General features: G+C 37.6%; 1 protein-coding gene across 1 annotated transcript in view; it reads right to left on the bottom strand.

The window, feature by feature from the left end:
* Positions 1–218: 218 nt before the first annotated feature.
* The window catches only part of RFX6 (regulatory factor X6), a 36254-nt gene continuing 17834 nt past the window's right edge, over positions 219–18638 (bottom strand). The window contains exons 7-19 of the mRNA XM_074923706.1: positions 17117–17224; positions 14697–14774; positions 14490–14603; positions 12450–12499; positions 11530–11689; positions 9978–10122; positions 8813–8922; positions 6655–6772; positions 5431–5553; positions 3800–4015; positions 2759–3268; positions 1555–1773; positions 219–385 (exon numbers count right to left, since the gene is read on the bottom strand). Coding sequence (XP_074779807.1) covers positions 219–385; positions 1555–1773; positions 2759–3268; positions 3800–4015; positions 5431–5553; positions 6655–6772; positions 8813–8922; positions 9978–10122; positions 11530–11689; positions 12450–12499; positions 14490–14603; positions 14697–14774; positions 17117–17224 — 2118 coding nt within the window. The remainder of the gene's footprint in view (positions 386–1554; positions 1774–2758; positions 3269–3799; positions 4016–5430; positions 5554–6654; positions 6773–8812; positions 8923–9977; positions 10123–11529; positions 11690–12449; positions 12500–14489; positions 14604–14696; positions 14775–17116; positions 17225–18638) is intronic.

The following is an 18638-nucleotide window of genomic DNA, read 5'->3' as shown; positions in this document are numbered from 1 at the left end:
AGATGTAATATTGAGAACAATCCTGAGTGATTCACAGACAGGACCCAATCTGAATATAGCTACTTTTCTTTTGTGGAGGGCTGCTAATATCTCTAAAATGGCCCCTTTAACACCTATATGTAATACTTTTCTATTCCACCAACTGAAGGGGATTGTCATCATAGCCTTAATGTCTGGATTTGGAAAGTAAGCCTAATGCACTGACATGTCTCTTCCAGTCAGGTTCCTCCAGCAGCTGCTCCCATGAAGACTGTGTTGATTGGTGGTAAAGATGACACCATATCTCTGCTTGGTGGGCCATGGGACTCCAGATTTTCCTGAGAAGGGAACTGACCAGATGTTCCATACATACACTGGGATGAAGATGTAGTTTGCATGTTTGAAGCTGTGGGAAAAAAAGGTTACCATCATTGCAAGTTTTCTATCTGTAGAATTTAACAAAAAATGCAATCCAATTTCATCTGATGAAAACCCTTATCTATCAGGCACACCATGTGAAGGATGGAAATGTCAACACTTCTGTACTTCATTCAATTTACCTCTACTTCTAGAACTTTTCTTCAGTGGCTCCTCACACCATCAAGGAATAGGTCAAAACCCACGTATAAGTGAACTCTGCTAAAATCCAGGTAAGGGCTTGAAGTTTATGGCTTGCATATAAGCCACCTTCTGTGAAAACTGTACAAAGCTATTTATGTGTGCTATACTCATCTTTCCGTATCTTGCACCATTCAGGTTCATATTCACTAGTGGTACCACTGCCACCACCTGGCACATATCAACTTAGAATACAGAAGGCACTTGATGGTCACAGTCCCTGTGTGGTGGTGCTGGGGTTTTTTCCCCTCTTCAGCATCCTTTAAAGAACTGAGCACTGTATTCTTGCAGAGACTTAATAGGGCAAGTAACATCTGATCTTCTGTGCAAGTTTAACAGGTAAGTAGTGGGAAGAGGTAATCTTGTGGAGAAACAAACAGTGCCCTAGTTTTTATCTTCCATGCAACTCTTTTTAAAATGCGAGACCAAACTCAGCTGCCATTTGTTTAATGCATATACCAAACCCTTCGGGGTTAGGTAGTTTCACCTAAAATTCACCATCAATGGGAGCTTTGCCTAATACACACAGCTGTTGAAGCACAGGACGGGAAGGGACTATACCACAGGAAGCTGGTATTTAGACATCCCTGACCCAGGATTCATTTGATCTGTTTGACAGTGAGGATCCTTAAGAGCCCTTAGAAGAGCCCAGTCTGTTATTAGCTCACTTAATAGTTAGAAAGTGTTTCCCAGTATGGACTTTTCTGCAATCCAGGCCAGTTAATCCACTACTCATGGACAATGGATCACAGTCCTCCTTATGGGAATGTAGAGTTATTAAACCCACTGTCCTGGAATTTTAAGGAAAACATATATTACAATACATCCTAGGTACTGAGCTATTTTGTCTCTATATCACACTTCATTTACTATATATGTGAGATATAGTTTAATACTCAGCACTTGTTAGGATGCTACAAAGTTGATAGCTCTTCCTCAGTCATTGGCTATACTTACGCATAGGCGTCCGACAGACAATCGAAGGTGAGGACTCCGTGTAATACGAGTCTGTGTGTTTTCTTCCGCTGTCATCCAAGATATTCAGTGGATCATGTATATCACTGTATGATGGCAATGATCGAACGCTGCTTACACTGCTGATTACAGAAACATGTTGATCCACCATTGTTCCAAGCCTGTGAGATTCTGGATAATTTATATTGTTTCCATAATATCCTATTGACAGGAGATTGGAAAAAAGCAGAGTGAAACTACTGTTGAAGAGAATGAGGAGGGTAGGAGACTGTGATAACCTGGGACAGAAGGTAATTGTTACTGGCTGAGTCCCTTGAGAATAAGATTATTTATGTACACATACAGCCTTGTAACTTTAGTAACATTGCAGTGACTGACCCAAAAAAAAGGGTGCTAACAAGTGAGCAAAAAGATCCTAGCAGTTCAGTCATCCCTTCAGTACAGAATTGCCCTGCCATTCTAATTTCAGAATCAAACAGTAGTTGCCATAAGAGACACCATGAGAACTCCTATCCACAGTTCAGTGCTCCCTTCTGAAGCTCACCATCAAGGAAAGCAAACATGGAAAGAAAATCTGCATCATAGTACATATTTACTGCATATACAAATTCACATAAAAACAACATTTCTAGTGTGTCTTTCTTCCAGAAAAGGGAAGTGCTTTTGCTAACTGTACCTCTGAAGCAGATTGTGGCAATAACTTTACATTTTAAGTATGAGAAATATTAGGGCCAAAGTCTCAAACTAATACACATTTTTATACTTCATTTCACCACTCTCACCCTGTGACGAGAATGGCCCATTCTGCTGTTTCCAGAGGTAAGCTATCTTATGCTTGCTCTACTTCACAGTAGATGTTTTGGGGGCTTTTCAAGAGATTGTTAAATCACAAGGTCATCCTGCTTTTCCTTCCTTTGTGCAAGATATGGCAGTGGTGCCAAAGGAAGATTAGTATAGGTGCAGCAGATGCATTTGAGGTCATCTGAGGATTCACCAGAGGAAAATACATCCTTAAGAAGCTTGTTAAACTGCTTTACAATCTCTGTGTGTGTCATTAGAGAAGTGGAAAACAGGAAGGTACAAATAAGAGCCGAAAAACATCATCCATAGAAAAAATCAGAGAAAAGGTGTTTTCCTCCATCAAGGAAAGAGAAACAGAAGGGAAAAAGAAAATATATATTAATACCGTTGGAAGTGTTAGCAGGATATGCTGCTCCTGGGCACGTAGACACTGAGTTGCTCAAGAAATTGAAACTCCCGGTGTTCAGAAACTGCATATTGTGTGTGTCCTGAGACATGGATGAGGGACCATAGCTGGAAGGGGATCTGGCATTGTATGGAGACACAGCACAACTGTTGCTGAAGTAGTCTCTGGAGAACTGCTGTTCACTCAAGGCATTGAATCGGCTGTGCTCTGCTCTGTGGTGGTAAACTCCTGAAGTGGAATGGGCCTGAGTTCTGAACATAGCCTGGTAATTGGAATTGTTTCCATAGTAATTCTGATTAGTTTGTGACAAAGTCTGATAAAGCGGTTCTGAGTAGGAAGAGCACTGTGAATGTGTGGATAACACTGGACCTACACTTGGAGGTCTCACAGCCATTGGCCCCTGGTTGATAACACTTCCTCGGCTGACCATGGCTGGTGAAATGGGTGGAGTCATCAGGTGACCAGTGCTTTGAGGCAGCTCCATTTGACCTGGAATAAATAAGCATTAGTTGTGATTAGCATTCATACTGCAGTACTGCTGACTAGATAGGATCTGTTAAGAAACTAACCCTCCAGTGAAGTGTACATTACCATTTGAAACCTTCAGAAGGGATATGCATTGGCTCCCACCTATACAATACAAGTTCTTTAATCCATGGCTTCAGGCTATAAAACTTCCCACTTCCATTCTCCAGTTTGGATACTGCCACGTTCTGTGAGAAATCCCCACAGTTACAAGCCTCAAGTTTTCCAAATGTTACTGTTCATTCTCTTCTCACAAGAACCTCATCAAGCCACTAGGTATAGGATAGTTTTACTGTTGTTCTAAGAGGATCTATTACTGACAGGGCTCTACAATTGCCACCTTCTGTAAATGAGCACAGAGGGTAAACTCATGAAACACTATTTACTAGAGGTCTTCATAAATACATACGGCCTTTGCTCCTACAGCAACATGCTACTGTGGATTGAAAGACTAACAAGCAAATAAGAGAAGAAGAAACTAGAACTGATACATACCTGTATGCAGCTGCTGCATATTCTCACTGTCTCCTGTGGTGAAGGGGTTCAGACCAGAAGGTGCAGTGCTAGGCTGGCTAGCTGACAAGGACATGTAGGTTTGCTCTGCTAGACATTCATTTTTGACTGAAGCGTCACTGGGCAGAGGAGTAGCTTTGTTACGATTTGCTAGGAAGCAAGAGCTTGGTGACGCAGTAAAGGTGGCTTTGCTTGCATCTGGAAGAGTAAGTGAAAACTCTTGGTGGCTGTTATGTGTATGCTTATTGCACATAAATTCAACAATAGTATATAGACAGAATATCAGCTGCCTTATTTGTTCATATTTGGTTGCTTACTTCAAAACCCAGTGAAGCCTCCATATTTTGCATGTAGCCATTGAATACAAATATTGCTCTAGTCTTGATCTTCCCAGTGGAACTGCTTGTGTCATTTTCCTCAATCACAGATCTACATCACAGAGTATCAGCTCCTTACTGAAGCCATTATAGCAAAGGTATGAATCATATTTATTCCCCTGAGGTAAATATCAGCTATGAAGTCAAGTAAGTTGCATTAAGAGTGAATCAGGCTCATGACACTTCATACTAAAGAATTAATAATGGGAATTTTAGAATACTCAAACTCTATTTTCATACTGGGATCTAGAGAAAAGCATTTGTTATACTCAGTAGTTCTTCAGTTTTCTGCAGACTAATGATAAACTCATTGGAAGTTCTACTATTCTTCAGTGGAAACTATGACTTTACCTTATGGTTTCACGTATGTGACCTAAGAATCCAAGCATAAGGCAACTGCTGCACAGGATAATTTTTTTTCCTGAAGGCTGAATTGGAAGAAAAAGTGCAACATCTACTGTCAGACAAACTCCATGTGAGTTTCTGGCAGCAAAGTGCAGATTTAGAGTAACAATAACCAGAAAGTTAAAGATTGATTACTGGTGCTAATGTTATTAAAAAACAATTCAGCAGAACCCAGTCGAGTTTCACTGGATTTTTACGGATTAACTTGGACCAGAATTTGATAGAAATCAATCTCAATTAATTTTATAGCAAAAGACCTGGAGTATATGACTTCAAACTGTCTAACCTTGAAGAAGCTTGGTAGATGGAAAATGTTAAGGACAGTGTTTTAAATACATTTGGTTTCTCTTCCACTTTTCCACACAGTAACACTTCAGCCAGATGTTAAATAGGGCTCCAAACTTATGTTCCAACCTTGAAGGGATATTTGCATTTTGGTAACATTTAATATGTTCCTAATTCAAGGTGTAATTACATATTTAAGTTTTGGCAGAAAAAATGGATTAGGAATTCCTGCCCCTTCTGCTATTTATACCTCTTTTCACGCTTCAGCATGTGGCACCCCAGATGTACCTACAAGTGTTTGTTGCATCCAAGGCCATTTCAGTGATCCAGTGTATTCACATTCCCACAAAATGTTATTAAGTGAATTATGGTGAGAAAGTGGGAATGAATTGTTGATTGAATGGTCACAAGCTTTTCAGTTGAATTTGATAATGTTGCATATAACTACACCTTCAGGAGAAGACAGTAAGCCTGCTCCTGTTTAAACAAATAACGCCAATTTCTAAAAATACAGGAGTACATTCAAAAGAACCAAGCTCTAGTTACCTAAATTCTTCATGTATTTGTCCAGTAGATTCTGGAGTTCTTGTTCCTTGTCATTATTGAACTGTGTCTCCATTGCGAGCAGAATGTACTCATCTAGTAGCATGCGGATCAAATGAAAAGAACCTTTTGGAGGAGAGAGAGAGAGAGAGTAGCTGAGTTATCTTTGTGACCATCTCTCACCATTCTAGGAGAAGCGAGGGAAACAAACAAATAATTGTGGACTTTAAATGACCTGGTAAGACCAACAAGGAATAGTGCCTAACTTCTAGCTCTAATCTCTCTTTGCACTGGCCCACCTAGCTCAATTGTTTACTGTCCTGTAGGCTATTTGACCACTAATTACATCAAAGAAAAATACTGATGAAAGTGAGACATGCTTTATACTTGAAGAGGGCACACAGTGGAGATAGATAAGGCTGAAGTCTGCTAGAATGCCTCTGCTCTATTTCTGTTTGCCTTGCGCTAAATAACCAGACAATAACTGGTGAAGTCTTTGACCTTATTTCAAGGATATATCACATTAAAAACATGTTTCTCCTTACAGGCATTTCAAATACCTTCTGAATTCTAGATAATAAAATACCTACAGCTAAACTTAGGGAAGCGTGTATTAGATTTAAACTGAGTTTTACTTGCTCTACCATCTTCTATTTTATAAAAGGTTCTTTCTGAGAGTCCCCAAAAATGTAAACATTTCTGAAGATGGAAATGTGAACCTTAGTTTTTAAAAGCCACAGACACTGTAGAATTGGCTGTATGCTGATCCCAGAATTAAATGAGTGGTGATCTGCCATATTCCTTTTTCTTTTATGAAAACATACTATGCACAAGAACTTCTATACAGCAGTCATCTTTTATCAAACTGTTCCACATGTAAAATTAATAATTTAAATCTTCTGTTCCCTATACCAAGATATGCAGTTACACTTCCACTGCCATATCAAAACAAATAGAGCTTCTAGATCTTAAATTGAAAAGCAGTATCAAACTGCAATTCAAAACAAAAGTACCTGTTAAAAATGAACATGTAACACAGGTCACCAACAAAATATTGCTAGCATTTACTGTAAAATGTTACTTTGAAAACCACATTATTCAGCATTTGTATCTTTGATCAAAGAATCTTTAGACTAGGACAGGTTCCTCTGCTCAGGAAATGGTGGAAAGATGGTAAGTGCTAGCATGTATGTACAAAATAAGAGTATTTTCACAAAGCTCAGGTACCAAAACTTGACGCGTTGTTTAGAGTTAGGTTATGCATCACTCGAGCACCAAAAAAACTCCATTTGAGAAGGAAGTCTTGAGCTCTCTTCTTTAATGACCTCCCATTTTGCTTGCTTGCCTGAAAGAGAATAGTAAAACACTGGTAAGTCTGCTGACTTGCTTTCTGCACACAGAAGAGAAGAAAGAACTGAATATGCTTGAGAGTTCAAGGAGTCCTTGACTCAGGCTGATGTGGCAGGGTGGATGAAGCTGCCTGATTCAAATTATCTTCATAATGTGTGTCCTAAAGTGATAAAGAAGAGCAGCATTCACTATTTTCATTCAGTGCAACCAGAGCAGAGCTCTGACAACGTTAGATGAAGCAAACTGCTTATTGCTTGGGCTCTGCTGTGCCCTAAAGCTATATAAGTTACCTCATACTCTAATATTAAAGGTGCCAAATTGTTTTGCAAGTATACAGGTGTACAGGGCAGAAAGAAAGAAAAAAAACCCCACCCTCCAGTGCTATGTTATTCCACATAAACAGGGAACAGAAATTGGTCTTTGTACTTTAATAAATCTGTATAATACTGGCCAGACTTTCTCTTAAAAATGGTATGTTTACTATCATAACATTGATGCTTTCAACGCTGCCTATTTCATACTGTCACTTTGCTCTGGCAGTGATTTGTTTGTGTGGTAATGTATAACCTGTTGCTTTCTTAAACAGCAAGCAGAGAAGCTGTAGTGTGAGTTTGACAGTAATCACGCTTTAGCATGAACAGAAGACAGACAGCAATGGAAGGATTACATGTTCTGTAAATTATTAGCTTCTGCTTAGCTTACCTAGTATCGGGACTTGTTGGTATTTCTTACCCTTAACTACAGGAAAACAATGTTAGGAACTATAGCTGTTAACTTCAATAATACAGTACCATATAGTAGATGCTGAATGGGAGAGTACTTCACCTTTTCTGCCTGGCTTGTTTATCAGGAACTGTCTTCTGAAATTGTGGAATCAATTTTAGACCATAATAATTCGGTTCTAAAATAAGCTGTGATTGCTCAGCTTCAGTGGGAGTTTTGTGTCTATATTAGTGCTTATGGGGGCTCTGCTGCCCTGAATCATCCAAAGCTCCTCACTGCGCTGCTCATGTATGACAGCACATGTTAGGAAACTCAGCGTGCTTTAAAAAGAAAGGAATTATCACTGTCTCCATTAAAATTTGGAAAAAACAGGTGAAGTAAGGAAAAATGACATGCCCATGGTTATTCTGTAAGTGGCAGAGTCACTATTCTGCAAGCTAGTCAAAGCTAACTGCACTGCCTCCTCCTCTTACATCCATTCACATCAAGATGCTCCTAAAATGATGGATAAGCTATTGCTTTTCCATATAGAACAAGACTTGATGAGAAGACCAGTGTTCAGCTACTAACAAGCAATGTGTAACATTTTATTCTGCTAGTTTACATTCATTAGAGTCATCAATTGGGTAAATATCTCTTACTTAAGACATAACTCAGACCTCAATTAATTTGTTTGAGCTTTAGTGTAATCATTCCTGTATAACTACATGCATATAAAATTCTTGTGACTATAAAACATCTTGTAAATTGGGGGGGTGGGGGTTGTGGGGGGGGTGAGGGGCGGAATATCCAGTTGAAACCATCAATAACTGTGTTAAGCATCTTATAAAGCTACAAAACTGTATCTTCATCCTGGTCTGTAGAAATCCTTCTACAGTTTAGCTACTTATGAGTCCATGTGCTACATTAATTTATACCACATACACCACCATCTGAATACCATGAAAGAAAGAATTGCTTCTCTAAGCATTTGCTCACCTTACTGAGCAATACCCCTGTGCTTCTGCATGCACAGATAAGGTGGATGGATTACTTTCATGTACAGTTTATGACAGATCTGACTTTAATGTTTTAGTTAAGGTATTCCTCAGTTTGTCACACACATAAGACTATTCAACAGCACTTAACATGAATAATTAGAACAAACAGCACTGGAATCTTTCACATCAAATGAAGAACTTCCCTGTTATAATAAGGAGATGGGAGCAGAGATAAGAATCCCATATGGGAAACCAATGGGACTGCATAAATAAGGGACAGATTAAGGGGAGTAGGATTTGGTCTTGAGTCAGGCAGAACATTTGAAAGGTACCTTGATAACCCTTTGCTCAACCACAGTATCCAACCATTCAATAAATGATTCCACAGTGGCATTCTTCTTTAGAAGGTCCTTCAGTTCTTGGAACACTGTAATAGAGTCATCTACCATGTAAAAAGGAGAACATATCATTGCACGCTATTCTGAACGTGAGAAAAAGCCACTCACCAGCCATATGACAATATTGTAGCATGGAAAGGAAAAGCAAAGAATTAGAGCAGTGAAGAAATATGCAATTTTCCAGCAAAGCAGACACACATATGTCACACATATATGTTTTAATTACTTAAGCATTACAATGTTACAGGTTGTAAGACAATGAAGTTTTACAAGAAAATAAAATAATAAAAAAAGATATTTTTCATTCCTTTTTAAGATTCAGCTTTGAAAACTATTCTATTACTAAGTTTAGTAGCAAAGCTTTGTCAGTAATGTGGTAGATTGGTATACTGTCACAGGTTTCCCTTGTATTTTACAAGTTTCTCACAATCTAATGTAAAGCTAACTTCCTCAATTCCCATTTGCAAAAAAGTGCCTGAATGGGCAGTTATTTCTCTTCTCCTTTTTTTAACCACTGTGAAATAAGACAAAGAAAACATAGAAAACAATTATTTTACACAAAAAGTAGGAAATGGGCAACTCAAATGAAAATGTGAATAGAATTGTGAACCATTGAAGAGAACAAACTTTCATGATGAAAGTAACAATATTTGGAGTACAACACATTGCTATTCCTTTCAGCTCTACAAACTCTGTTCAGTATGAGTCCTATGACAAAAGTTATCTTTTAATAGAGAAAATGGCTATATCTTTTTTTCAACAACAGGTGTGTATATGAGAATTAACACTCTCAAAATTTGTACTTTATTCTGTGTATGAAAGTAGTTGTTACACTTTATAGAAAATTATAGGGTTTTTTAAAGATCAGCTTTCAGATAAAAAAATCTATTCATCACCAAAAAAAAAATTAAACTAGCTCAAATATCCATTAAATTAAACCATAATCATAGGAAATTTTTGAGACATCAATACTGAGCTAGATTAGAGAATGCACTGACAACATGTGCCTTTTCTCAGTCCATCTCCAAGTAGACTAGTGTGGCATGGAATGAAAGAGCAAATTACTTTTAACAGTTCAAATATACCACCATGGACTTACATTCACTGTAGACCTCTCCATCAGAGTCTGTGCTCCCTGAGACTGCAAGGAGTGCCTGAGAGCCAATACTATTCAAATCAACTTTTTCAATATCCGACACCATGGAATTCACCACATGCTGATCAAAAAGGGCTGGTCGAGCAATCTGCAAAGGCAAGGTAAAATGCTGAGACCTTGGCATGGTTTAACCCCAGCTAGCAACTAAGCACCACACAGCTGCTCACTGACTCCCCAACCTGGGATGGGGGAGAGACTTGGAAGTGTAAAAGTAAGACAACTTGTGGGTTGAGATAAAAGCAGTTTAGTAATTTTAGAATAAGAATAGTAAGGAAAAGAAAAAAAAAAAAAAAGAAGAAGAAACAGAGAAAAAAACAACCCAAGAAAGACAAGTGATGCAAATGAATCACAATCACTCACCACCAATCAACCAATGTCCAGCCAATCCCCGAGCAGTGGTGTCCCTGCTAACCTTATCCCTAGTTTTATGCTGAGCATGACATCATATGGTATGGAATATCCCTTTGGTCAGCTGGCTTTAGCTGTTCCAACTGTGTCCCTGAACAACTTTATGTGCACCTTCAACCTACTCGCTCGTAGGGTGGGGTGAGAGGCAGAAAAGGCCTTGGCTCTGTGTAAGCACTGCTCAGCAATAATGAAAACATCCCTGTGTTATCAACACTGTTTCCAGCACAAAACCAAAACATAGCCTCATGCTAACTACTATGAAGAAAATTAACTCTATCCCAGACAAAACCAGTACAGACCCACACATGAGGATCACCTGAATAACTCCTCAGAGAAGAATCATGTTCTGTTTAATATTCTTATCATGGCTGGGTTTTTTTGTAAATCGGATGAGATAATGTTTCCCTTCCATTAGACTTCTAATGCTCTTTTAATGTGACTTCCTATCACAACATTTTCACAATGTCACCCATGTGCTACTTCTGTCTTAATATTTATGAAAGAGAAAACTAAGTCAAGATGAATATATGGTACAGTTATTCATGAGGATTATCACCTCAAAGCCCAAGCTGTTAGCACTTAAGTTACTTGAAAGGCATTGTATCCTTTTGTATAATCTGCCAAACCATCACAGGGAGGTGCCTCCTAATTGCAGATAGCCTTGGAGCCCTCAGCTACATGTCACTCATGTTCTCCTTTCAGTCAAAACTCAAAAAGAAATAAGCTCACTAAAGGACATCATGGACAAGACAGTGAACCTTTGCTAAGCAAGAAAGATCATCTGATATTTTCCAATTTGGAATTAAACCATACCCATATATTCCACCTCATCATTTGACTGCCAAAAGTTCCCATGATAGTAGTTCATTACAACCATGGTCTTTTCTCTCTTTTCTACTACAAAAGTCTGAAGTTTTGGTCAGATCTATTTACGGCCCCTTCCTTCTTGCATGGTTAGAACTACAAGATATAAGTCTTCCATGGCTGAAGTTGAACCTTGAAAAAACAATGCACTGAATCTCATAGCCAGCAAGGTGTGCTGAATGTAACTGACAATTTTTTGGATGTATAGTCTTATTCTGTTTACCTGTGCTAGGTGCAGGAATGATGTCTGTCGTTTCAAGGAAGAAACAAATCTTCGTGCAATAGGCAGTTTCTTATCTGTCAGGTTTTCTGGTAGATTTTCCAAAGAGGAAACAACCCACTGTTCCCAGTTTTTTGCAAAATTTCTTATATCTGCCAGTAAACTACAGGAAAAAAATGTGTTTTAGAAAAACATCAATAAAAATTGTCTTGCATTAGTTTAAAGAATTGGGTTTCACTCTGTGATTACCAGACTCCTGGACATATCTGTGAATTACTCCTCAGGTGTCACCAAAAGGGAACAGGAAATGACCAATCATCAAAAGGCTAAATTGACTATATATTGATCCTTACCTCCCCTGAGAAAAAATGTAAGCCATCTGATGATTGAAATAGGTTGAAAAATAATAGCTTTAATAATAAAACATAAGAAATCCAAGAATAATTAGAGATATCTGAAGCTAAAGGCCTTTGTCAGATATAAACCCCTAAACAAGATGCCCTTCAAGGGAAAGGAAAGATGAGAAAATTCAGAACTTATAGTAATCCTCTTATTCATGTCTTGCTGAGAAAATGCTTAGATATTATGGCGATGCATAGGATACAAACCTGAGAAGTATTCTGAAAAAAGGTAATTATTTTCCTTAAACAACACATTTGTTTCTTTTTTGATCTTCTAGGGCTTTAGTGTAGAAGAAACCCATTTCAAATTATGCAACGAGCCAGTAAAATGGGACATTAAAATACCATGTAGTATTTTAAGGCTCTTCAATAGCTGTCTTCAGAGCTGACAGTATTTTGCCACACATACTCTACTGTTCTGAAAATGAGCATAAATATCTCTAGGATATAGAATTTCTGCTATTTATCTGGAATGTGCCTAACAAACAGAATGTATCATTATTATTATTGACAAATACCTACCTTTCTGGCATTTCTTGCATTGTTGCAGGGATGAGTACATCTGTAAGGACCTTCAAAAAGGTAACAGAAAATGGTATCAAGCTTCTACTGGCCATTTATTCATTCATGTTCATCTTGTCTACTTAGATTGCAAAGGACGGAATAAAGCCATTCAACCTATTGTCCAGATATTTATATACCTAGATTTCTCCCATCACTATTAGATAGGAATGTATGAGATATTTATATACCTAGATAGCTCACCTTTTTAATGTATGCCAGCATGCCATTTAAACAATAAATTTTTAATGTATGCCAGCATGCCATTTAAACAATAAATCACTCCTGACCTGAAGTAGGGAAATCAGTAGAAGTGAGATGCATAAACAGTCAGTAAAGCAGATATTCAAGCATCTCCGAAGTCCTCGAGTGCTATTAGTCATTTGACTCTTCTTTCTGCCATACTGGATGAGGCACTGAATGTGTCCAGAGTTTAGGACAAATCTCTTATAGCTACGTGTGGTGTGGGGCTGTTTTGGAAGAAAACTGCCATCTGGCATGCCTTCTGGGGAAGGAATGTTATTGTGGAGAGCAAAGTTGTTAGCCTATATTCCAAAAATCTGTTTCCATCACTATTATAAATGGTTTGATAACAACGCAACAAAATTCCCGCTTCTTTCTTGAAGCACTGCTGTCAAGAATATCTAACATGATTGTAAGTGAGAAACAGTGAGAGACAGAGAAGAAGCACAATAAATAGTACATTTATGAACTTTTGAGAAATTCTGTCTTATTCAATTTATAATTCAGTGCTCCTGTAGTATTTCTTCTTCTGTCACATTAAATATTTATTACAAATAAAGTTAATGTTGGGATAGCACATTTAGAGCAGGAAAAAAATCATTAACTCAAGGCATGCTGTAACATATACAAGTAAATGAAGCTTAATGGTGCATCTCCAGGGTAGTAATTGTGATCTTTGATGCTAAATAAAACACCTCTCCTTACTTTAGAGCTTGATATGCTCATAGAAAATATGTATTTTCACCTTTTCTGGATTTTTTTCCCATATTTTTGTCCAGTAAAGAATGACAAATAGATTAAAATAAGGCACTCACTGAGGAACAGCCCCAAGCCTCTTGCTTTCACTGCTTGGTGTCTACTGTTATGCTGATAGTTGTTTCTTACCATCAATATGTGGTTATGAAATGTGTTAGAGAGGATGCAGTCTTTTTCTATTTATATGGCATGTCCTATCACAGAAACTTGAAGTACTTTACAGCTATTAATTAAGGATCTGATTTTCCAAATCAAAAACTCAGGAAACTCTGGTGGCATTGTTTTCTTTATTTTTTCCCCAGTGTTCTGTTGCTTAATCCTGACCTTGCACTACTCCTTAGTGTCACCTAGTTTTAACTACTTGTGTGGTCATGCTGTGAACTAGATCAAAGAATTCATATGGCACAAATACTCTGCAAAACAAATGTTCCTTAAATTTCTTTTTAAACTCAAACTAGTTCAGAGTACAGCAGTTCTGCTGGTACATCTAGCAGCATAGGAACAGAAATGAAATGTAGCAGACAGGAGAGGCAGGAATATCTTAACTCAGTATTGTTCCAGATTTGTAACTTGAAACCGTGGCCTGATATAACCTGTGAGGAGCAGATTCACATGTGGAATCACCTCACTGATCTGCCACAGACTCTCTTTGCTGGTAGAAACTGCAATAATCTTTAAAGTAAAAACAAGGCTTCAGCTTTCATCCAGGCTTAACTTAGTCAGTCTTGTCAGTGAAGCATACAAGCATTTCTTTTAGCTACATTCAAGCAAGTAGGTCAGTATTTCACCATTAGTGTGCTGCTTGTAGTCACACATCAATTGTGCAGCAGACCTGAGACTGGAGTTCAGCTCTTACATGTGCCAGTGAATCCTTGCAATTTACACAGATAAGAGGCTGAAAGTAGTCATGGCATCCTGCTATTCTAACTTCAACGCTGTTTTTACGCAAGCAAAAGCTGTAACATGGTTGAGATTATTCATGTAGCTAATTGCTTCATTTACCTTATACAGTATTGAGTCACAAACACAGAAGATGTCAACGATGATGGGATTTTCAAGCAGGGGAAGAAGATGGTCAGGCATTCCTTGCCAAAAATGTAATAAGAAATGCTGAATCTAAAGGAGCAGAAACCAGATTCATGGACATAAATAATGCTTTCTTGGCTCCCTGTGCATATATACCAAGAATGTGTGTTCAAACAACCTTACCTCTTCAAAGTTCCCATTAATTGCATTGTCAAGGACACACTGACAGTGTGTTTTGTACATCATGATAAGAGTATCTACCTATTTTGGAAGAAAGAAAGATTAAACAGAGTTTCTTAGCTCTCTACTGCTATAGTGATCTAGGTTTCTGCTTTCTGTAGCTAGTATTTAAATAAAAAATAGAAACTGTATTACAATGCATATTTACAAATAGGCAGTCTATATATCCTGAAGTGATGAGGTCACTAATCTCTTTTTTTTTTTTGACACCTTTAATTCTCAATGCTGTTGTCAGAAATGTAGCATCTTGGAAATGTGGATATCAAAGTAAGGCAACAGCTAGATTAGCCAGTCAGATGGTAAAGTAAATTCACCTTTCTGAAGCGAAGATTAATCCCAAAGAGTAGTGCAAGTTAATCATTAGGCTACTATAGGCGTCTATGAGTGTTCTGAAACATCATCTAGTTGGACAAATGAGAAAATAGCTGCCAGTCATTTGGTCAAAGTTTAATCACTGCCTTACACGAACTGAACTTTAAAAAGCAGAACTCTCTTTCATCTCATCAGGCTAATTTATCTGAGTGGAGTGTTCCCTTATTTTAATAACTGTGCAGAGGTATTACAAGACTTCGTAAAAAGGTAGTAGATTTTTAAAATTGTATCAAATTATAAACCAAGAAATTTGTAAAGTATTTTAAGGAAAGAAAAATGCTAGCAAAACCATCCTTATGGTCCAGAATCACAGAAAGTTTGTCACAGCTTCTCTGGCAAATGAATATCAGGTTTCAAATGAACCTACTATCACCTTATTTCAATTGGTTTAGCATATAGATTTCTTTGAAAATGGACCTTGCTGACTTCCAGAGCTGCTTCTGTAACTACACAACTTTGAAAAACAATGGCAAAGTGTGAGATACAAGAACATTTTAAAGAAGTTTTTTTATAGGAGTTGATGGAAGTTGAAAGTTTGGGTAAGTTCTCTTCAGAAGCATAAAATGCGGAAATTATCAATCTATTTTAGTGCAGACTGCTACATGTATGGACTCTCCAGAGATCTCAGTTGCATGCAATTTTTTAGGAGTTTAATGCAGGAGTCAAACTTCATGTATGGGCTCTATTCAACACAGTACCTAAATATATTAGGTTCAATAATCCTTAGTCAATTAAGCTGAAGGAGGGGAAAGACACTAAGGAAAGAAAACATGAAATAAAAGAACAAGGAATGTGGAAAGAGCAGCAAGGAAAGAGAGGGCAGGAGACACATGGAAATTTATCTCCCCACAGTCTCCTCATAACTCCATGAGTCTGTCCCTAGACAGTCACCCACAAAGCCCTGCTGGTTCCAACATTAGAGCAATTACATGCTGCTGAACCAAAAATGAAGAGAAAATGAGTTGCATCTTTTTCTTCATTTTCGGAGTGGTAAAATTGAGTTTTGCTTACACTGCTGTGTTGGCTCTGCAGGGAACCTCAAATGCTCTTCAGATTTAAATGTTATGAGAATGCTGTATACATGAGAGGTGTCAATTAACTGACGGAGACTATAGCAGTAGGTGATGCACACTGCTGAGTACACCAGTTGGGCTTTGTTTAGGAACTGTAAGATTTCCAGCTAAGATCTCTGTACTATAGATGACTCCTTTTGTTTAACTCCTCACAACAGGAATCATAGGCTTCGCTACTTTCATAGAACAACATAAGAGGAAAGGCACATAAAACAAAAAGCTTTAAAGCAACATATCTCAAGACAGCCTCCATTATGACCTGTACTGGAGGTTAAATTGGAGAGTTCACAATGTGTATCAAAAGTTTTCTAGCACAGTGCAGGGAAGTAGCAGCCTGTAACATGACCAGAAACAACACACATGTAACACACAGGCAAGGAGTCAAAGACATAAAGCATATGCCAGCAATACTTCTAACTGAACAGTTACCTTTAGGATGAGTAATACTGCATATTAATTTGAAGAATATGATTTTACTAATTAAAAAAAAAAAGCTCAAATTTGCTCAAATTTTCACAGTCTCATTTCAAACAATTAATGAAAAGGAGTAAAGTTCATCTAATTATTTGTTGTGAATTATTTGTCCTGATCTAATCAGAACAAAATTTACCTTAAATCCAAAGGCATTTGGAATGAATACAACTCTTAGTTATTTGTTTGTTTTGCTCTCCGTCTTACATACCATCAGTTTGTAAAATACTAGGTCAGTTAATAGGTAAATAATTCAACCACCTTTCCAGTGGAAAGCCAGTTAATCGGTGTTAGTAAAGGTTTGCCCCCTCTATAAATCAGTCACTTCTGTTTGATTATGGACATTTCTGGCTCTTTCATGTCAATACCTCAAAGGCTAAGATATGAAGAAACATTCTGTGGCAATTTTTGATCTGTAAGTCAGAAGAGAAGTAGCTCACATTTTACCTTGTCTTTAGAAATGCACCCTTGAAGCAAAAGGTGTTGAGCACTTGGAAACTCTGGGAGGAGAGTTCCAGTTTTGGAACTCAGAGAATATTTACGAGTGAAACCACCCTGGAACAGAACAGAAAAAAACAGGAACATTTTACAGCTAATATAGATTTAACTCAAACCAACAATTCATGCCAAACTTGTATATTATCTCTCATATACAAGTATATTTGAGTCTCTCAAAGTTCCAGAATATTTAGATTCAGATAATCCTTCCAAAATATCGATGCTTATTCAGATCTGGATTCCAGCTCAGGAAGGTAATTAAATATATGCCTAGATCTAAACTTCACCAAATACATTTTTCAGTGATGCAGCTTTTGAGCCTCATTAATTCATGGAATTCTACAAGCTTTGGATTTAATCTATGTTTAAAACTAAAGAGGAATATTACTCTCCTCTACAGTATGGACTGTGATATCCTCAGGGAGACCCTAAATTTAATTTAATATGTAGCTTTCTAGTGCAAGGATCTGGAGATATTGTTCTCCCCTGGTCTCTTCCTGCTCTGATAGCACAGCAATAGTGATTTCTGCTGGTTTACTATGGTAACCATTATTTTATCATAAATTTTGATAATATTTTATGGTGTTACAGTTGCAATGGTTTGTAGGGTCTATGGACACTTCCGAACTAAGTATTTGTTATATAGCTCTCTGTGATTGTGGCAGACTTGACATGACACCCCAGTTTCCTTTCTCAGTAAGAATGATATTCCCAGATGTTTATTGTTCTCCATTTACTTTTCTGAGGCACGGTCAATGATGACCTGGAGACAAGATCAATTTCTCCTGAACTATGCTACATTCTGCTGATCTGAGAGTTTCTTTCAATTCTTAAAGAGTTCACCTCTCAAGCATCTTTATCTTGTGACATCTAAAGTATCGTAGACACATCTTGTACGAGTTACAGAGTGAGGAAAGATAATTGAATAATTATTAGGTGTTAGTCTTTAGAGAGATGGGAATGAAGGATGAAACATTAAGCACTCTTGTATGTCTGGATACTGACCGTGAAGCAATATGTGGTAAATCAACCTTTGTTTAGATTCCTAACCTAATACTCTCACAAAATGTGATTTAGTCTACTTCTCAGTAAAGTTGAGCTGTAACATTCTGTAATAATATAGTGTTACTATGCTTATATTTATAATGCTTACCACATTATGCTTATTAAGCTCTCAAATTATATAATTAAGATTAAACCCTCGTCCTCAAGAGAAGAAATAAAATCTGTACAATGATTCTGTCCTTACTGACTGAATTGTACTTATAGGATTGCATTCAAACCTAGAAAAGACTATTTGGCTGATACCTCTTGTTCCATTATAGCCCACCCAGTCCTTACATCAAGGCAGCCTACAGAGCCTTAAGCAGGCCTTCCGCATATTCCTGCAGTAAACCCATTTACTTCTGACAGGTTCCCTTTGTACTAATGGATGGAATTTATGACCCTGCATGAGGCTTTTGAACGGTAC

This window comes from Athene noctua, chromosome 1 (genome assembly GCF_965140245.1).
Source record: "Athene noctua chromosome 1, bAthNoc1.hap1.1, whole genome shotgun sequence".
Lineage (NCBI taxonomy): Eukaryota > Metazoa > Chordata > Aves > Strigiformes > Strigidae > Athene > Athene noctua.
Note: the sequence above shows the minus strand (reverse complement) of the source record. Positions and strands in the feature narration are given on the sequence as shown.